The following is a 21,879-nucleotide window of genomic DNA, read 5'->3' on the forward strand; positions in this document are numbered from 1 at the left end:
AAACTAAAAAATGAAAACAAAGCACAAAGCACTTAAACAGTGCACTGTTGAATGAGGGGTAGGTGATTCAGGGGGACTCTGAGTCATTCACAGTGCAGTGCTCTAAAATAGTAATAGAAGAATTCTTCCAAAGAAGTTTCATGTATTCTTAGACCACCAGATATGTAGATTCTTATGGGTTTAGACTCTATTCCATTTTTGAAGCTATACTGCAAAGAGAAAATCAGTTGATTGCAGAGGTGATAACTCAAATAGGCAGAGGTTTCTGAATGATACAGATGTGGAAACTGCAATATATCCATTTCCGGCTTCCTCCTGAATTTGTGGTGAATAGGCCAACCTGCCCCACAGCAGGGAAACAGGCAAAGCCCTCAGCCTGCTGGGTCTGCTACCGGGGGTTCCCAGTCAGCTTGCTGGGAGACAAGTGTTCACCTAGTCATGGAGGGGCCAGTTGGCCAGGCTAACTTACCCATGGATTAGAGTTCTGCAACAAGCTGAAAAGGAACTTGACTTTGTGATAGCTTAAAGGTCATCAGTTCACGACTAAACATATATGGTACCACATACCATGGGGAGATTGTCAACTTCAACTATTTTGTTTTTAAATCTTAAAGCCTCTTGAACAGATTTTCTGTATTTTCCTTTAAAGAGAATTGAAATTTCAAAATAATTTTGTGAATAGCAGAAAATCAAAGGATAGGTAAATTTAGAAGATGCTTTTCAAACAATTGGCTCCGTGGTAAAGAATCTGCCTGCCAAGGCAGGTGACATGGTTTCCATCCCCGGGTCCAGAAGACCCCCCTGGAGAAGAAAATGACAACCCACTCCAGTATTCTTGCCTGGAGAATCCCCTGGACAGAGCGGCTTGGCGGGCTACAGTCCATGGGGTCGCAGGGAGTCGACAGGACTGAGGACGCACGCATTTCCAACAAATTAAGCTCTGGCATCCTGCTGAAGCTACACTGCTCTCCTTGGGCACAGCCTACAGCCTTGCGCGCATGCTAGGTTAGCTACTCCGGAGAGCTGTTCCCAAGTGGGTTCCGATGCCTGTACTGCAGTGGGGACGTGGACTCTGTGTCCACGGCTAGGCCACTGTCCCATTTGTCTGGTTTGTTTTCTAGAGCAACTGGGCTCCTCCTCCACCGCGGCAGCATCAATTTGAGCGTTGTTACGCGGTGCTTCCCAGGGATTTGAATTCCAGCAGCACCATGACGGCTGATTTACAGCACACTCGTTTGTTACATGTTCCTGTCCCCGACAACCCTGGAGATCCGTTAAAGACTGGTCAGCAACTCTGCTGTTGGCATTTTTTCTCCTTCAGCTCAGTTTACTACAGGCTCTCTTTATACTGCAGATGGAATTCGCTGCCAACATGTGAACGTGACAACTGTTTTGGTTTGGGCTCATCGTTATCAATCAAAACTGAGCAAGAGACAGAGGAACAAACGCTGTAGACTCTGACTTTTATTTCCAGTTTGATAACGCTTGCCTCATCAGGTCCCCAACGACGCGTCCTCGACAGAGGAGGTGTGTTTCCTCAAGGGCTTTTGCATCCCAGAAGAGAATTCGGGAAGCTGGAGAGCTTGGACTGGAGAACCACAGCTGTACCGACGGAGGGATGGATAGAATTAAGGAGGGAGCATACTAACAGATCCTGGCATGTTCTCCTCTGGGAAGCCTCTATACTTCTAACCGGGGAACCTCGGGGCAGTCTCCAAAAGTTGTTTTTCTTTTTTCAGGGCATATGAGACATCCTTTGGGAACCGAAATGAGAGTTGGCAAGCCTCACCCCAGCCTCCAACCGCCCCTTCTTCCCGCCCGCGCTCAGCCGCTACTACAACTCCCAGCAAGCACCACGCAGCGCCGCAAGAGGACCGGTCCGGCTGGAGACCCCGCCCCGCGCGGAGCATGTTGGGAGTTGTAGTCCACGAGCCTGTTCGCTCCTACTTCGGCTATTTGGCATTCCCGCTTGGGAGATGGCGATGGGCTACCTTAGCGGGTTTTCCAGTCCAGTCTCGTAACTGCAGCTGAACATGACCGAGGACTGCGCCCTCCCGCTCTGCGGTGCGCGCCGCGTCAGTGCCAGGGAGCTGAGCTCCGCCCCGTCCACGCCCGCTCCCTTGACAGCTGGGCTAGGCTCAGAGCGCGGCGGGCCAGGGACACGCAGGCGCAGCAGCCGGTCGCGCCTGACGGCGTGGAGGGCGGGCCGGGCGCGAGGCCTCGCGGCCGCCGGGGCGCGCACGTAGGCACGCAGAAGCGTCACGTGGGGCGCCGAGGATCGCAGTGCGCGTGGCCGCGGCGGCTGGTGTGGGGTTGAGTCAGTTGTGAGACCCGGAGCTGCGGACCGGCGAGCGGCCCAGCGAGTCGCCGACAGAGCGGCGGGTGTCGGGTTCGGGAGCCGAGCGCTGGCCCTGCGTCGAGCCGGGCCGACCCGCGCCGTCGCCGCCCCCCGCCCGCAGCTAGCGACCCGCCGCGGGCGCGCCCCCGCTCTGCGCTGTCTCCGATGGCGTCCGCCTCCGGGACCATGGCGAAGCACGAGCAGATCCTAGTCCTCGACCCGCCCACAGACCTCAAATTCAAAGGTTGGCAGGGGCGGCCTGCGGGAGCGGCGGGCAGTGGGTGGCGGCCGCGCCCGGTGGGCCCCCTCCCCCGCCGCCCGCGCCCGGTCCGGCCCCGCCCGCGCGGGCGCGCGCGCCCCTCCCGCCTCCCGCCGCCATCTTGCGGCCCGCGGGCGCCTCGCTGCGGCGGCGGCCTTGTCCTTGGCCCGCGGGCCGGGGCGGGGTCCGGGCGTGGGCGGCTGGCCGGGGACGCGGGGCAGGCAGGGCGGTCGTCGGTCTGGCGCGGGCGCGGGCCGGGCTTTGCGTCAGCGGGCCGGAGGCGGCTGGACGTCCTCCGCGCCGGGCGACACCTGCGCGGGGCGTCACCTGCGCGGGGACCCGGGGGCCGCGGGAGCGACTCAGGCGGTTCTTGCTGGGGATGCTGCAGGCGCGGGGAGCTTGCGGAGCCCGTGACTCGTCCTTCATTCCGGGGGCCCCACGAGCACACGGGCTTGGGACTGTGAGGCCGCTCCAGTGCTTTAGAGAATCAAACCGAAAGAAATGGAGTGCGAAAGAAAACACCTTGGTTTCCGTAGGACACGTTTTAAATAGTTTAAGAGCTTTAAGATGTATTCTGCCGCTATGAGAGGAGTTGTGTATAAAACCTGTATTTTGCAAGCTCTTCAGTGCATTTGCGAGTTTCTTTGAATGGAAATGTCAGTGAGCCGCGTGTTAGGTGAGAATTCGGTTTTAAGACGACTCCACGAAATATTTAGCGAGGCTTAAGTGCATTTTATTGTAGCAAGTTTATGGGCGTAACGTGAGTTTACATAGTTTTCGCTGAAAGGGGGGAAATAAAACACCTAGGGGAATCATAAATACCAAAGTTCAGGTAATACCTAACTCTGTAGCTCTTATCTGAGAATAGAAGAATTTAATGTAAACCTTTATGGTAGGTAGTTCTTCTGAGAGTTTAGGTGTTTTGCACTTATTTTAGGGGAGGCTGATTTTACAGAGGAAGTTTTCTTCTTGTTAATCTGTGTGTGTTGCCATTAGGGACCTGGACGCCGTTAAAACTAGTTTTAGGTCAAGAAGTGTTCACAGAGATCTCTAAGTTTCTAAGAAGAAACTTAGAGAAGTCGGTATGTTTCAATGACATGCTTACTGGCTCAGTCGTCTCCGTCTCTTTGCTGACTCCATGGACTGTTGCCTGCCAGGCTCGTCTGTCCATGGGATTCTCCAGGCAGGAATACTGGCGTGGGTTGTCATTTCCTTCTCCAGGAGATCTTCCCCACCCAGGAATCAAATCTCCGTTTCTTAAGTCTCTTGAATTGCAGGTGGATTTTTTACCGGCGAAATCTTCTTTGGATTCTTTACCGTTTGAGTAGTAAGAGGCTAATAATAGCAAAGAGGCAAGTTAAAGGAACAACCAAAACCCCAACCCAAAGACTTGCCAGATGCTTATTTTAGGTATTGAAGAATTAACTGGCTATGATTACAGAACAGATTCTTGTGTTATGGATGAAAGTAATTCACAAGGCCTGTTAAAGTTTGGACATTAGTTGACTTTTTTAAAAAAAGGATTTCATGGAAAAGTTTATAGGGACACATATTCAACTGGGCCATTTACTTAGCAAACACTATTGAAAGCTTTGTACCATCTCTATATTTGATGAAGAGTATTCAACAATGAGTAATTTACTCAGCAAACATCAGCTTATATTTGGGGATTCAGTGCTAAGCAAGGTGGAGAAAAGAACCACAGTTTGTAGTTTAAGGAGTAAAACATGTTTTTCTTAGTGCTTGAACTCCCAGATGAAAGAGGCCTGCAGATGCTGTAACAGAGGCAAAGCAAGTATGAGGAAAGAAGCCCCTTCTTCCTTCCTCCCCACTTGTTTTAGGAGGAGTTGTTCAGTCGCCAAGTCCTGTATGACTGTGACCCCCATGGACTGTACTGTAGCACATCAGGCTCCAGTGTCCTGCACTGTCTCCCGGAATTTGCTCAGATTCATGTCCATTGTTGGGTGATGCTATTTAACCATCTCATCCTCTGCCACCCCCTTCTTTTTGCCTTCAGTTTTTCCCAACATCAGAATCTTTTCCAGTGAGTTGGCTCTTCGCATCAGGTGGCCAAAGTGTTGGAGCTTCAGCATCAACATCAGTCCTTCCAATGGATATTCAGAGTTGATTTTCTTTAGGATTGACTGGTTTGATCTGCTTGAAGTCCAAGGGACTCTGAAGAGTCTTCTCCGACACTTTTATTGGCTTGCTTTCAATTGGGGAAGCGGGAGCGCAGGTCATGGGAATGCTTTGCTCCTTTCCTGATGTGAGAAAAGTTTGGCTTGTGCTTAGGTACCCAGGGTGTGCTGTGTGCTTCTGTTTAAGAGTACGGAATGGGGAGGATTGGGAAAGTAGAGCGGGTAGGACAAATTGGGAGGCTACATTTGGTGTCATTTGATTCCTTCCTTCTTAAAAGTTACTCTTTTAGTCAGAGGTAAATAAGTTGTTGATGGAAACCTCTGTATTCCAAAGACCAGTTCAGCATTCAGTGAGGAGACTCATTTGAAATCAGCAATTCTCTTCATGCTAATTTTGATGATGGTGTGAAAAAAATCTTTCAACTCTACTTTAAATCATCTGCAGTTTTTAGTTGAAGTCTGTTTAAGGATATTTTTGCAAAATGTCATCTTCTGGTAGATTTATTTGAATTATTTTAACTTTACATTTGATTAAGATAGTTTCTCCAAGAATGAATCATTTAATCATTTTGAGATTGTATGGTGCATTTTTCTGTTACATGCATAATAAAGTCATCTTGCTATGAATTATTGGCACTTTGCACAATTTTGGAGAAGCAAATAACAGTTTAATACATTTCCTACATTAATATTTTATTCTAGTTTGTTTTATACAATTGTTTATATGAAAGTACTTTTATAATGTCATGAACTCTGAAGTAGTTTTTTTGTTGCATTAGTAAAGAAAAAGATGTAGATATTTTAAAATTCTGTTTTTTAAGCTTTGGCAGTAATTTGACATAGAATTCAGGTGTGAAATTTTGCATTACATGTGAGACTTTTTTGGGGGGGGTCTTTAAAGTGTTTATTTACTCTTGTAAAATTTTTTCCTTTGTATTATACAACATTTTATTTTTCCAGCCTGTTCATTTTGGAGGGAAGTTTGGAGAAGAAAGTTTAGAAAGTGCTGAAATAAGTTGTGAATATATTCTTACTGGCCATGATCGGAGAAAGGAAAATAGACCAAAATCATTGTGTTGAAGGTGGCCTGTAGTAATAGCATCAGTAAAGAAAACTAAGCGCTCTGAGCGACCAGGGACCAGTGATGTTCAGACAAAGCATCTTTGGATAGCAGCACATCAGGAAGAAGAGACCCAAGGGAGGATGGGGAACAAGCCTCCTCCTGGAGGGTGTGTGGCACCGTTCCAGGCGTCTCCGCTCACTCGCGTTTCACAGCGGCTACATCAGACCCCTGGCCTGTTTCCCCACACCCTGGACATGGGTGTCATATCTTCCTTAACCGTTTTCAGGGAGCTCTTGACTGCCCTCTGGGTGAGAGCGTAACTCTTTTAAGTGTGGCATACACGCCCTCTGGGATGTGCTGTCCCCTCTTGTAGCACCTGTTCGTCGGCACACGTCCACACTTCCCTGAGAAGGCAGAGCCCTTCTCATGTCCAAGCTTGTTGGTTCTGCTGGTTTTGCTGGTTAAGGTAGAGATGGCTTATGACTCAGACCCTGTTTCAGCAGGTATTTTCTCTGTCAACGTTTCCTTTAAACATAAGAACACATAAACCTAAGTCTTCCCTTTTAAAAACAAACAAACCAGCAAGATAATTGTACTTCCTTGACTCCCAGCTCCCTGAGGCTCTCATGTCTCCTGGGCTTTGTTTCCTTTGTGGTCAGGCTTCTTGGAAAAGCAGTAGGAGTTCCGGGTCTCTTCTGATGGCCACTGTGGTGACCACGGTGCTTTCTGTCTCCCTGGATGTGTCTTTGGCACTTCCCAGTGTTGACAGCTCGCTTTTTAATAACTCGATTCTTCTGACTCCTGTGACACAGTTGTTCTCCAGCCTTCATCTTTGCTGTCTGATTTGTTACCTCCTTTTTCTTAAATGCTCGTGTTTTTGAGATTCTGATTTGGTTTCAATTTTATCTCACTCTGAACTTACCTTGTTCAGTCTCCCTTGTTTTGAGGGCTTCTCTGTCTCCTCCATGCTCTTTTCACACATTGCTGTACACCCAAATCTGTGTTGAGTTCAGAGTTAAAATCAGCTTTGGGGGATTGCTCAGTGGTACAGTGGTTAAGACTGTGCTTTGACTGCAGGGGGCATGGGTTTGATCCTAGGTTGGGAAGTTCCTCATGTCGCCATCCGCTTTGGAGTCCATACTGATGGGGTGCATGCATGCTAAGTTGCCTCAGTCATGTCTGACTCTTTGCGACCTTATGGACTGTAGCCCACCACACTCCTCTGTCCATGGAATTGTCTAGGCAAGAATGCTGGAGTGGGTCGCCATGTTCCCCTCCAGGAGATCTCCCCAACCCAGGGGTTGAGCCTCTGCCTCTTTTCTGTCTCCTGCGTTGGCAGGTGGGTTCTTTACCACGTACTGATTACTTCTTGACTATCCTGGATTTGAATGTTGCTCAGGTGGCTCCCTGGAGAAGGCAGTGGCACCCCACTCCAGTCCTCTTTCTTGCCTGGAAAATCCCATGGATGGAGGAGCCTGGTAGGCTGCAGTCCATGGGGTCCTGAAGAGTCGGACACGACTGAGTGACTTCACTTTCACTTTTCACTTTCATGCATTGGAGAAGGAAATGGCAACCCCCTCCAGTGTTCTTGCCTGGAGAATCCCAGGGACGGGGGACCCTGATGGGCTGCCGTCTATGGGGTCACACAGAGTCGGACACGACTGAAGCGACAGCAGCAGCAGCAGCAGCAGGTGGTTTCCTTGGAGAAGGCAATGGCACCCCACTCCAGTCCTCTTGCGTGGCAAATCCCATGGATGGAGGAGCCTGGTAGGCTGCAGTCCATGGGGTCGTGAAGAGTTGGACACGACTGAGTGACTTCACTTTCACTTTTCACTTTCATGCATTGGAGAAGGAAATGGCAACCCACTCCAGTGTTCCTGCGTGGAGAATCCCAGGGACAGGGGAGCCTGGTGGGCTGCTGTCTATGGGGTCACACAGAGTCGGACATGACTGAAGTGACTTAGCAGCAGCAGGTGGCTCCTTGGTAGTTCACCTGGTAAAGAAACTGCCTGCAATGCAGGAGACTTTGGTTCGATTCCTGGTTTGGGACGGTCCCCTGGAGAAGGGATAGGGTACCCACTCCAGTGTTCTTGCCTGGAGAATCCCCATGGATAGAGGAACTTGGCAGGCTACAGCCCATGAGGTCACAAAGAGTCAGACACGACTGAGTGACTAAGCACAGCACAGGTGGTGGCTCAGTGATAAAAAATTCGCCTGCAATGAGGGAGACCTGGGTTCGATCCCTGGGTCGCAGGTTCCCTGGAAAAGGAAATGGCAACCACTCCAGTATTCTTTCCTGGGAAATTCATAGACAGAGGAGCCTGGCGGGCTGCAGTCCATGGGGTCACAATGAGTAGGCCTCGACTCAGCACACATGCACAGATATCTCAAACTCTGCGTATCCTGAACTGGGCTTTTTATGTGCACGCCTACTCCTTTTCCTATGTTGTTAATTTCTTTTTTGTGGCATCTTGATTACTCATTCCAGAAATGCTGTGCACATCTAAAAATTAAAGTCTGTATTTTTGCATCCCAGAGATAACTTTTGAATCTCTTCTTTTAAATGCAGCTCAGTTTCTCAATTCATTTGCTTTAATTCATTCAGCTATATAAGAAAGAATTGAGTTTCTACTATATGTGATGCACACTGAATAAGTGTTGGAACTACAGTTTTGAGTAAAAGAATCTTTATTTTTATGAGGTGATGGTCATGGGAGCGGTAGAAGCTAATCAGATCATCAGAAGACAAATTAGCTTTGAAGAGTCTGTGGTGCTGTGAGAACGTGAAATAGGGGTTTTTGATGTGGTCGAGGAAGGCTGCTACAGGTTGACTAAGATTCCAAGAGTGAGTGGAAGTTATCTGGGTGAAGAGGAAAGGAGTACACTCCTGGAGCGGCAGGTGCAAGGGTTCTGAGGCAGGAGGGTGTGGTGTTCGATGTGTTAAATAACCTCTCCTGTGTTTACAAGGCTTCGGGGTCAGTACCCCAGTCGCTGGGTCAGCCAGGATGCATGGGTGTTGGCTTAGCAGTTCTGTTTTTATCTTGACCCACTGTTGATCTTCAGTGGGGAGAAGGCAGAGGTGTGGAGGTAGTGGGCTGACACCACGTTTGTGTTGACAGGAGTGTTGTAATCTGGTCATAGTGTGGACTTGTGTTGGAGGGAGCGAGAGATGACCCACGCTGTGGCTGCCGTCCATGCAGGTGCTGACTGCTGGAGGGGCAGTGGTGGGGATGGTGAGACGTTTGAGGGGGTCTGTTGGGTGTGTGCACGGCGGGAGAGTGTCCGGACAGCGCTGCGGTCTCTGGCTGCACAGCTGGAGAGGGGAGCTGGCAGATGCTGGCAGCATTCAGGGGCCTGGGAGAGCACCTGCGGGAAGGTCCTGACCTCCTCAGATAGGGTAGCTGCATTTAGGTCCTCCAGCTGGACTTAAGGAGGGAACCCATGGGCATTTGGGGTCCACGTGCCTGACTCGGGAGGGATCTGGACTTGGCTCGTTTCTTTGCTTCAGGTGATTCTCTTTCCGCTACCGGTCAGCAGGCTGGTCCCTTTCTCCTTGTGTCCCACTTCCTCCAGCCTGTTGTCCTCACGGATGCTGAAAGAACTACCCTGTGAAAAGCGCACACCAGATCCCATTGCCTCCCTGGTTGAAGAACCTGTAGCATTTTCCTGTTACGCACTTACTGGAGCCCAGATCCGCTCCTGCCTCTTCAGTTCACCTCTGCTGTAGCTTTGCTTGCATGCAGCGGTTTCTCCAGACGCCGTCAGTGCTGCAGGCCTCTGCATGCTCGCTTCCGAATGTCACCTCCTGTCCGGAGGGCTGTCTCCCCTGCAGGAGCCCTACCTCCGGTGCTGTCTCTGGCTCTCCAGGCCCCGGGCCACTGTCGTTTTCTTGACCCTGTCCTCGGTGCTGCTCACTGGCAATTACCGCACTCACCACATGGCACAGTACTGATGTTTACATACTTTTCTCTCACAAGCTGTTTGTGAAGCGCTTGAGGATATGCCCATTTATTTTTATATCCGTGATAACAAGATCTGGCCTGGGTGATTGCCCAGTCAGTGTTGATCGCGTTAATAAGACTCAGACCATCCCTCTGTCCTCTAATTGTCATGGTTTTAGCCTTGCGTCTTTCAGTAGATGCTTCGTCTGCCTTTGCAGGTAGTGTTTTCAGAGCTTTGTAGTTCCAGAAGAGGGTATTTTGTTAAGAGCTGACTACTGTGCTTCGCTTTTTTCATTTGTGAAGTGAGAAGCAGAGAAGCAGGGGTGGGTGATTTCTCGGTGGTGGTCTGGCTGTAAAGGTTTGTGAATGCATAGGATGGTTGAGTGCAAAACGGAAACACAATTCTATGAAATGGAAGAACATAAGAATTGGGAGACCTTGATGAGGTTCTTCTGAGTTTGGTGTTTTGTGATTGTTAGTATTGGTAATTTTGTTGTTGTTTTCTATATTGTAATAATTACCTGTTCCTTAACCATGTGGAGATGAGCTGTGAGGCAAGTCTTGTAGCAAGGACCCCTTTATCATTGCTTTCAGAGGGGCTTGCTAACTCTTTGTCTTGCTGCTTCTGTTATCTTTACTGACCCTGCAGTGAACTCCTGTCTTTCAGAGGATATAGTAGTTAATATAGCATGGATCTTGCTTTCCTTAATAAAAAATTGGTTTAAAAGAACATAATATTCACCAGTTTATTAAACTTTACAGACCACAAAATGTAATATTGTGTGACCACTAAAGAAAATTTCTTGATTAAAAAAAATTAAATGTAAAGGGAGGGTCAGTTATTTTTGCAAATGCTTGTTTACTGGGTTTATTATGCCTAAAATATGACTCAGATTACTCTAAAATTCCTTATGAAAACTTTAAAAACATTCATAAAAAACTTTCTATAACTTAATGAACTTCTGTACTCTTTAATAGCTTCATATAATTGTAAGTTTAATGATTATTAGTATTTTACTGTTTTGGGGAGAGTAGGATTACTGCAGTATTTTAAACAAATTCTGGCTATCATAACATCTCAAGCCTGAATATTTGAGCTTACATTTCTAATAAGAAAAAAGGGGCTTTTTCTTTACATAATCATGACACCATTGTCACTTCATAAAACCAAAAGTAATTTTTCAGTAATCTGATGTCTGTTGAAATCTCCCCATAGTGCTGATTTTTGGTTGCTGGGTGTCAGGTTGTCCTAATCTTTGGCAATGCCTCGTCCGCCTGCTTTTTATCGCACCATTCACTTGTTGAAAAGACCCCGTCGTTGTCCAGTGGAGTGTCCCAGACTTGTGATATTTCTGGTATGTATTTCGTGTAAGTTTGGTGTTGGATTTAAGGGCTTAAAGATTCACGTTTCAGTATTTTTTTGGTACAGATACTTCATAGATAGAATTGTGTCACATCAGGTGATAATGGCTGCTTGTCCCCTTTCTAGTGATAAGTTGATTGGTGATGACAGCCTTATCCCGCCCATGAGAAGTTGCGTAAATATGAGTGCATTTATGGTAATATGTGTGAGGAAAAAGATCAGAAAGAAAAGGACGTCAGCAGTCCTTAGGTCTACTTTAGGATGCTTTTGTTTTTACTTTTCTGTGTTTTTCAAGATTTCTGCATGAACATTCAATGCTCTTCATAGTAAGAGAAAAAATTATTTTGTTATTAGACTTGTTACTTTGGGAGATTGTATCAAAAGTTTCAATTGTCCTACAATGAGGTGCCTATGTAAGGTCAGTAGAAAACAAATCTGTAACCATCCAGTAACAGTTAAAATTAAGGCATATGAAGACAAGTAGAAAACCATGTTTGTTTGAAAGTGGATCTAATTTATAAATCATAAGTGTCCTGTGACAGCTGACAAATTGAACTCCTACTGTCAGCATCAGTTGGTGGTCCCTGGTGAGAAGCATGGTAGATTGTCGAGGGTGTTTGTTACTCAGAGAATCGGCCTTGCCCACACAGACTGTATTTAAGAGCAGTGTGGACGCTCACAGGAGCCCTCCCTCTGTGTCCAGACTACTGGACTCATTGGTCTTGTGGTGGGCATCTCCCCCAGGCTGGACCGTGTATGTATGGATGGCTGACAGTCAATGTTTTGATGTCTCCTCTTGAAAGACTTTTGAGGTCGCAGAGGGTTGGAAACAGTGGCTGCAGTGGGCCCTGTGCAAGCAGAAGCAGCTAGCTGAGAGGAAGGGGAGAGCAGATGACAGAGAGCTTGTGGATCCAGGTGGCAGTTTCTCTTGAAAGTAGCCTTTTGTGAGGCCAGCTGTACTTCATTTCCTGTGCCATAGATTGAGTGGATCTTTAGAATCAACTCTTAATGTGATTGTATTCTTCCTAGTAAAACTCTTTGCTTAAATAAAATTAGACTACAAAACTTAAGAGAATATGTTCAACTTGATGACTGTGACATGTTTCAGTTTACAAAAATAATCTCCACCAACGTCTTAAATTTTTATAGCTGCCATCTTTGATGCTGTGTTATTAATATGCTGTAGTTTGCTTAGCTGCTTTTCTCTGGCATTTGGGATGTTAACTGTGGTAGAGTTACTGGCAACATTTGGTACTGTTTTCAAAATTCATGTTTAAATTAATGAGATGTTTAGTTATTTGTATTTCAACTTTTAAAGGATATGATTGATTTCAGTTGCCATTTTAAAAAATAGGTATGTTAGAGAATTATTAATAAGCTGCTAAGTCACATCAGTCGTGTCCAACTCTGTGCTACCCCATAGAGAGCAGCCCACCAGGCTCTGCCGTCCCTGGGATTCTCCACGCAAGAACACTGGAGTGGGTTGCCATTTCCTTCTCCAATGCATGAAAGTGAAAAGTGAAAGTGAAGTTGCTCTGTCGTGTCTGACTCTTAGTGACCCCATGGACTGCAGCCCACCAGGCTCCTCCATCCATGGGAGTTTCCAGGCAGTGTTAATATGAGAGGACTTTAAAGTACTAGTTTGCAGTATAATTTGACAGGTTTCTTATGGGCTACATTTTGACAGCCTTTTATTTTGTAGCTATATATTTCCATATATATATATTTATACACATGTAGTTTATTTTGGTGCTTGGATAATCTGACATAAATTGGAGTGACTGGTACACCTTTGAAGGGATAGAGTACCTTTGCATCACAGTGTGTGTTTTCTGTTTGTTTTCTCTATGAACAAATTTTACTTTTATAGCTTATAGGGGAAGATGAATTCCTTGGTTTTGTTTTCTGAGTATGGTTCCCACTGCCAAACATCTCAATAACCACATCTTCCAAAGATAGCTTTTTTGTATCTTCTCAGTACCCCCACCCTGACTTTAAAAATAAAAGCTTTTATGAATAAATTAAGCTAATATGAATCCATGTTTAAAAATCCCTTCTGATTGTAAAATCAGTGCTTGATGTCGAAAGTTGAGAAAGTATAGAACAGTATAAAGCAAATTCTCAATCCTACCACCTATAACACCTGTTGCTGCTGCTGCTAAGTCGCTTCAGTCGTGTCTGACTCTGTGTGACCCATAGACGGCAGCCCACCAGGCTCCCCCGTCCCTGGGATTCTCCAGGCAAGAACACTGGAGTGCGTTGCCATTTCCTTCTCCAATGCATGAAGGTGAAGTCTCTGAGTCACGTCTGACTCTTAGCGACCCCATGGACTGCAGCCTACCAGGCTCCTCTGTCCATGCGATTTTCCAGGCAAGAGTACTGGAGTGGGGTGCCATTGCCTTCTCCGTAAAATTTATAGTATTGTTGATAATTTTTTTCATAACTATTTTGCTTCTAGTCTAACAAGAGCTTTAGATTTATAAGTGGTGCTCAAACATTTATTTCAAGTTCTCCCCAAAGTATCCATTTCTCTTTTATTCTTTCCTATCCTGCCAACCTAGGTTTTAAAAAGTAGTCTAAACTCTTCAGATATGAAGCACTTATTTCTCTTTAAATGAAGGTGTTCACTTAAGCAGCCTCCACATTTAATGTTTAATTTTAATTGCAAGCATTAAATTTTATGTGTGTGTACATACGATTTTTCTTTATAATGTTGCACAGTGGAAGAACATAAAATTTATATAAAAATGTTACAAATCAAATTGTTTCATTTCTTGGTGAATACAGTGCAGTTGTGTATTCTCTGTCACAAAGATTGTTTAGGTCAGTGAGCAGTCTGTGCATCAGAAGGTCAGAAAGAGTACTCCTAAAATGTTTAGTAGCTTTATGCTGAATGTCAGTAAGGCCGTGATCATCTGAGATTGGATTATCTGCCCTGCTTCCCTGGAGTAGTAGGTGTTTTCTAATTAAGGCAGTAAAGTTGTTCCCAAATGTCATGTAGTTTTAGGACTGAGAGGAGTTTAGGAATTGGAGCTGGTTTTGCCTGCTAAGCTGGAGTAGGGGTTAGGCTGTGCTGGAGAAGTGACAAGATTTGCTCAAGGGCACCCGCCCCACCGCCCACAGCCCCGCCTCCCACAGGGAGGATGAGAGTCAGGGCTTTGACTGCATGGTGCCCATGCTTCTTCACTGGCAGATGATGGGTGAGTACTTGACTGTGTGCTCAGAACACTGCTAAGTTAACTGAAAGCGCTGCCAGGTAAAGAAAGGACATGGTTCCTGCCTGCTGGTCACTTGTAACCCTGACTCCAAGCCCCTAGAAATGACCACACACTACTACCTTAAGTGGATTTTGGAGATTTTTCATGATGAATTCTGAGGTTTTTTTGCTGATTATGTAATATGGATAAACGAGGGCAGTGAAACAGTTTACGAAATCAAAGATATAGTTCAAATCAAAGAAATAGTTCAGTCGCTCAATTGTGTCCGACTCTTTGTGACCCCATGGGACTGCAGCACGCCAGGCCTCCCTGTCCATCACCAACTCCTGGAGCTTACTCAAACTCATGTCCATTGAGTCGGTGATTCTATCCAACCATCTCATCCTCTGTTGTCCCCTTCTGCTCCTGCTTTCAGTCTTTCCCAGCATCAGGGTCTTTTCCAATGAGTCGGTTCTTCCCATCAGGTGGCCCAAAGTATTGGAGTTTTAGCTTCAGCATCAGTCCTTCCAGTGAATATTCAGGACTGATTTCCTTTGGGATTGACTGGTTGGATCTCCTTGCAATCCAGGGGACTCTCAAGAGTCTTCTCCAACACCACAGTTCAAAAGCATCAATTCTTCGGCCCTCAGCTTTCTTTATAGTCCAACTTATATGCATACATGACTGCTGGAAAAACCATAGCTTTGCCTAGACGGACCTTTGTTGGCAAAGTAATGTCTCTGCTTTTTAACATGCTGTTTAGGTTGGTCATAGCTTTTCTTCCAAGGAGCAAGGGTCTTTTAATTTCATGGCTGCAGTCACCATCTGCAGTGATTTTGGAGCCCAAGAAAATAAAGTCTCTCACTGTTTCCATTGTTTCCCCATCTATTTGCCATGAAGTGATGGGACCGGATGCCATGATCTTACTTTTCTGAATGTTGAGTTTTAAGCCAACTTTTTCACTCTCCTCTTTCACTTTCATCAAGAGGCTCTTTAGTTCTTCACTTTCTGCCATAAGGGTGGTATGTTTAAATAAAATAGTGAAGTTTGGCTTTTGTATTAATCTCGCGTCCATACTTTTGTAGTAATGAAACCTTATAAAAAGGTATATTTAGTATTTTAATAACTATAAACCATCTTGAATTGATTCATTTTGTTTCCTGAAGTGGTCCTCTGTTTGTTTTTACACTAATGCTTCTATGATGACATTTATTTAGTACCTGCTGTGCCAGGGATTGTCCTAGTAGCTGGGGGCAAGCTGTACTTGAGACCAGTTTTCACAGAGCTCACATTCTCTCAGGTCTGATATTTCAGTATGTTTGGGGGAAAATGGAGTAAAGGTAAATAAAGTTAGGTAGCTTTATGTATTAGGGCATTCTTTGGTATAAAAGAGAAAAACTGTTTTCTTGGTGGAAACATTTCTGGAAATGTTTTTCCTGTGGAACCAAGGGAAATACAGTAACCATTAAAAATCTTTTTCCTGTATTACTGATTTGACTGCAGTTTCATGCCTTAATGCTGCAGAAGTCAACCTAGAATGGCTTATGAATTAGGAAATAAATACAGCCAGGTAGTTCACATAGAATCTATAGAGAATTTATGAGAATTCAGGCCCTGGAGACAAACCTGCTTTGACTTCCCACTTGCACGGTTCTGTGCTTGTCTGACCTTGGACAAGTGTTCTTATACTGAGTCACAGTTGACTCATCTGTAAAGTGAGAATAATAAGTAATAAAAGTATCAGCCTCATGGCTTGTTATTAGGGTTAGATGACATAATTCATGCAGAGTTCTTGATACTTGGTGAGTGTCCAGTAAAGGCTAGATTGTGAAAGCTGCTGTGATCACTTCAGGACGTTGAGTCTGCTTCGGTGTTGTGAGTGCTGTGGAAGGCATGGGACCCCTGGGTTTAGAGACCATGGTGTGTGATGGTCAGGGCACTACAGGCAGCGTCTTCATAGCTGTGTTGGTTTCCTTTGCCTTTCATTCCACGGGGTGACACACAGGGCTTCAGTGTAGGCGGGTGCTGCCCACGTGGTGGCTTTGTGTCATAGCTGGGAAACTTTGAGCCTAGGGCCCTGAATCTTTCAGGATGGGCTGCACAGAAACCTGCCTGACCTTTTTCCAGAGGAAGACCTGAGTTTTATCATGCTGGATAGTAGAGAAGCCTGCTCTCTCCAGGAGGAGGAACTGTCTTCCAGGGCTGTTGTCTCTGCTGTACATCCTTGGAAAGACTGACTGTGTGAAAGCCCCCGGGACCTGCACTGGCCAAGCTGCAGAAATACCAGGACCCATGGAGACTGGTCTGCCAGCAGGCCTCCGAGTTCCTGGTCTAAAGGATGCCACAGCCTTTGCAGGGTACCATTCTTGCACACAGCCGTTTATTCTGGAGCCGCATCCCAGAGACCTTTTCTATTTCTGTAATGCTTCATGCTGTATTCAGGACCACGTATTCTGAAATAACATTTGATTCTTTTCTCAGTAAGCAGATACTATTGAACTCAAGTTGGTATACATGATGAGGTGTTCAGGAGTTTTCAGAACCTTGGAACGTAGGAAGATAAGATGGATGGACACAGATGGCTAGGTAGGTTGCTAGGTCTTACAGTAACAGCAGGTGTCAGTTGTAGAGTCTAGGTGATGCATATAGGACTATTCACAGTTGAGTTATTTTGATATCTCTGAAATTCTTCAAAACGCTGGGAGAAAAGGCAACTATTCTCTCCCCCCACCGCCCCCCCCCCCCCGCCAGTCAGTTTTCTTTGTAACTAAACAAAGCCTGGCATTTAAAGAAAACTTTTAACAGCAATTTACATCAAAATATGGACAGATGATAACCAGTTTAAAGATTGTTTAGTCAGAGTGGTTCTACTTTTAGTTGTTTTTAGCTCAATTGTGTTCCTTTTAAGATTGGATGGTTTGGAGAACTATTTAAAAGGAAATCATTGGTCTAAATTTTAGATAGCCAGTGTTTCGTGCCTGGAATACATTTTTAGGTAAAGGAGTCAGGCCGGTCTCCCTAAGGACAGCCTTCCAGGTGAGTGGCCCTAAGCTTTTCCTACATTTCTGAAGTCTGAGGGTACAGGTTTTTCCAGGCTTTTTAACACTGAGCCCACATTGAAGTATGTTACATTTCTGTCAGTTTGGGGCTGAGGCTAGGGTGCTGGTTTACGGGGAATGGTAACTGGTAGAGTTAGGGCGGAGTACTTGGTAACCCCAAGTGGCCTGGCTGCTTGAGAGGGGAGGAGAGGAGGGCAGCCTGTGTGGTGAAAAGGTAGACTTTTAATAAAATTAATTTTGTTTTGTTTCTTTTCCGTAAGAGAGTTTAAATGTAATCTGTATTGTGTGGAATTTTGTTTTATGTGGAATATTTTTACGTGTAAACAGTGAAATTTCATCTCTCAAGTAGGGAATACCAGATGGTATCTGGTTGGTGATTAGTTTACTACCAAATAATCTTAAATGGACTGTTGTAGTAATTGTGTTTCTAAATGTTAAACTAAGCATTTATGTTGGACACATGGCTGGATTTCTCTCAATTACAGGGATTGTTTTAGAAATCCTCAAAACATGGGTGTTTATTTCCTATGTAGTTTGCTTCAAATGTTTCACTTTTTCATCAGAAGTGCTTTTCACAGGTTTTTTTCAGTTTTTTTTTAAGGTTATACCAAGAGTCATCTTTTCTTTAAAAAAAAAAAGTACTGTTTTTCATAAAAGAAAAACCATGTGCAGTTGATAGAATTATCAGAGAGTCAGTAGCCGTGCAGTCACGGCCCAGGCTCAGAAATGGAACTTGGCTTCAGCAGAGCCCTCCTCCTTTCCCTGCACAGCTAACTACTCTTTTTTACGGTGACCATCTGCATGTTTTTCTAAACAGTTTAAACACCTAAGCATTAGGTGTTTAAAACACAGGATATTAGTAAAGCTGGAGAGTATTGATAGAATGCAGTAGTTTTTAACCTTATTTGACACAGTATCCCATTTTAACATTTTATATTTTGTAGTGCCCAGTATTGTATTCTGAGATGAAATTCATGTATGAATTACAACTACCAATGTACATAGTGAAAATCTTAATATATGCCCTGACTATAGCATACAGGAGAAGAAACTGGATTTGTAATAGGCATTTCGATGTGTAAGTGTTGGGTATGACTGTACTGGAAGACTAGTAGAAGATCTATCCTATGTAGACTGTACTAGATGTAGTGTATCTGTATATAGATAGATAGATAGTACATCTATATAGACTGTACTGGAAGACTAATGAAGTAGCCGGATGCCTGTGACCTCCCTCAACAAGTGAGCTTTAAGGGAAGTGAGGCAAGAGTTGTCTGGTGGAGGCTGACTGGTTTTCTCTAACGTCTTGAAATCAGGGCGAGAGAATCTTTATGCACGTGGGTGCACTCACATGACCGTCACCCACACACGTGTGCTGACTGTCCCAGACCTGTTGCAGGATTCACATGTCCTGAGTGGCATTGCTGTTGGTAGAATAATTTTCTGTATTGGTGAACTCACATTTTAGATTTTTGGACAAAGAGAGAACAGAGTTTTTGCAATAGATGTATTTCTGGAAAAGTTTTTTTTTTTTTTTTAGCAGTGTGGCTGTCTGGAGGGCTGTGTGCAGGTTTGGTGGGCCCTTGACTGCACGGGTCTGCCTGGGCGTCACAGAACACTGCTGTCCTGTTCCTTCCCCCAGCAGCAGCGCCTCCATTCCTCCCGTCAGACAGAATACCTACATTTAATTTCGTGAGATTCTCAGAGTTTCTGTGACCCACAAAGTGTAACATATCTCTACCTGAACCTGCTTCTAGCTATAAATCTGGTTCTTACGCTTGTGGTCATTAGTACTTGGTGATTTTGCATTTTAACCTGGAAAATGGCTTTGGACTCTGAACTGTCTGCTGGAAGCAACCCTTATTGAGAGACTTGGTTAGAGGGACAAAGCGGTGCAGAAAACCTTAGATGCATTTGTTAGGTGGGTTTGTTACAGGTGATTTTACATTTTACTGAGGAGGTTAACATATTCAGTTAAGAATTTGGTTTTAGTGAATTTTTTTTTTTTTGACGTATTATTTTCATCTTTAGATAGTTTGCATTTTCATGTCTAGAAAGATCACAGTCTGTTAATTTAAGATTTATATTCCCTGATGTGCAATCTAAAATGTGAGTAGTGTTTCAGAATTCATGTTGATGAAATTGACACATGGTCATTTAAAAAATCAGTTTAAAAAAACAGTTATTTTACCTTATTTTGAATAGTTCGCACTTTCCTCTAAAATAGGGGAGATTTTAGAAATTGAATTTAAAATAACAAGGTTATATAATTATGTTATGAAAATGCAGGATTGTTCTAAATTAAGATTCGTAAAATGTTAGCTGTTTTACTAAGAAACTTCTGAAAACAAACTTTTAAAAATTATACTTAGCGGTAATGTTAAAATCCTAGTTGAAATAATAACATAAAAATTGACACGTTCTCAGTTACCTGTAGTAACTTGTGGATTTTGAGAATGTTAGGAAATGGGATCTGTCTCTCTAAGATTCATAGTTTTACCAGTGGATTCACGTGGCAGAATGTAGCTGGGGGCTTCTTACTCCCGGGATGGGTGTGTGGAGATGGGGTGTCAGCTGCTTGTCAAAACGTGCAAGCAGTCGTCGTGCTGGGAGGAGCAGCAAGGGTGTGCAGTAATGTGCAGATACAGTGAGGGACTCGACCGTGAAGTGAAAGCTGAAGTGAAAGCGAGCTGTCCAAGAGATTGTAGTTCTCCTGTAGATTGTATATGTTAAAAAAAAAAAGCCTACTTGTTGATTTAAATACCTGTTTCATGTTAAAATTTTTTCTATAACTGGTTCTCTGCCTTTGTGTTTTCTTCTAATGTTCTCTTATTTCTAGCTCCTCCCTCTCATCCCAGTTCCAAATCTTTGTTAGAAAATATCTTTTAACTCAAAAAACTTTTAAGCACAGATTAGAATTAATTATTTCCTTGGGCTTGAAGTAAGTGCTTTTTCCTGGCCTTTGATTTGAAGTCTCTCTTTTCCTCTCCTCTTATCAGTTTGGTCTGCTTTCCACCCCGCCCTCCTCACACTGTCCTTCATTTTTGTGTGTTGTTCCCTTCAAGCCTTTGTCTTAGATAACTTCCCACTACTCAGCAAAGTGGGAAACTTGTTTGGCAGAGTTGGGGAATTTTCTCAGTCTGGGATCCTTACTAGAAACATTTTAAAGCATACTAGAAATATTTTACAGTTTTAAAAGACATGTTTATTCTCGTTTATTTAATTTCAGCCTTGAAATTTGATTTCAGCCTTCTAAAGGTTTTTTTTTTCCGTTTAGAAACCACTTAAAATTGCTTTTGGGTTAGTGAGAAGTGTGTGGTTGTTGCTTCTCATGGGGACATATTTTTTAAGTTCTATCTTCTGTCTCCTTATTAACCAGTATTCAGTTTATTGTCTAAATCTGCATAAAATGTCTTTAGGCTTTTCTTGAACTGAGAACTGTACTGTTTCTCTGCACCCCACTCTCCCCCTTTTTTAAAAACAAAAAACGGTCTTAGATTTACTTAATTCAGGCAGGACTGCATCACCGTTTGGTTTCTTTGTTTTGCAATTTTATGTTTGGGTGTTGAACCAAAGTTTAAAAAACCTTTGTATGTAGAGCATTTGACACAGTTATCTTAGTCAGCATGTGATGAACCTGAGTGAGAGAAGGAGCGAGTGAGGGGATCAAAGCTGATGGAGCTGGGGCGGGACCACCTGTCTCTGGGCCTGCTGGCTTTAGGTGGAGAGACTTTGCCCTTGGCTCGGTCAGGTAAGTCTGAAGACGGGCTCTGGTTTGCAGGGCACTGGAGAACCGATCTTTTCAGTAATGTGGTAAGCATGTACTGGGAGAATACAGTTTGGGGCTTATTTCGTAAGTTGTGAAACTTTCAGAACACATTTTACTTGATGAAAACAAGAAAAGTTCGAGTAGGAATTTTATGGGTTGGTTAGCAACGAAGGAGAGAGCACGGCTCCTTGAGTCCCCACCTGTACGTGGACTTCATAAAGTCATGGTTTTGTTTGTCCAGTTTTGAATTCTGTTTTTGTGTGGGTGTGAATCCAGTTACATTTCCCCCCCTGTTTTTGTTTCTTAAATCTTACAGGCCCCTTCACAGATGTAGTCACTACAAACCTTAAGTTGCGAAATCCTTCAGATCGAAAAGTGTGTTTCAAAGTGAAGACGACAGCGCCTCGTCGGTACTGTGTGCGGCCCAACAGTGGGATCATTGACCCCGGCTTGACTGTGACCGTTTCAGGTAGCACATGTTCATGCTGCCCTCCCTGTGTGCACACTGCTGCAGAGACAGTTCCCCCTTCTCTTGGGGTGGAGTGGGGTGTGTTTGGGGGTGGGGTGGGCTGAAAGCAGTCACTGTCCGTCTAAAATGTTATGTTGTTCTTTATTTCTGCAGCTTACTACCACCACGTCCTTTGCCCTTACTATTTGGTCTTTGAAATTTTGTATCAGTTTTGGCTTTTCTCATCTCTCCCATAGATAACTAGCTGGTATGCTTTACATGCAGCTATTGAGGGATTATTCCC

At 44.6% G+C, this 21,879-nt stretch overlaps 1 protein-coding gene across 3 annotated transcripts in view; it reads left to right on the plus strand.

The window, feature by feature from the left end:
* The first annotated feature begins 2,295 nt into the window (after positions 1–2,295).
* Positions 2,296–21,879, plus strand: part of VAPA (VAMP associated protein A) — a 38,500-nt gene continuing 18,916 nt past the window's right edge. Inside the window, exons 1-2 of one of the 3 annotated variants that reach the window (XM_070361783.1) lie at positions 2,296–2,582; positions 21,444–21,596. In XM_070361783.1, coding sequence (XP_070217884.1) covers positions 2,504–2,582; positions 21,444–21,596 — 232 coding nt within the window. In that variant the 5' untranslated portion in view covers positions 2,296–2,503. Of the gene's footprint in view, positions 2,583–3,130; positions 3,274–21,443; positions 21,597–21,879 lie in introns of those variants that run through there. The other 2 variants (XM_070361785.1, XM_070361784.1) reach the window with 2 other exon arrangements.

Source organism: Bos mutus, chromosome 24 (genome assembly GCF_027580195.1).
Source record: "Bos mutus isolate GX-2022 chromosome 24, NWIPB_WYAK_1.1, whole genome shotgun sequence".
Classification (NCBI taxonomy): Eukaryota; Metazoa; Chordata; class Mammalia; order Artiodactyla; family Bovidae; genus Bos; species Bos mutus.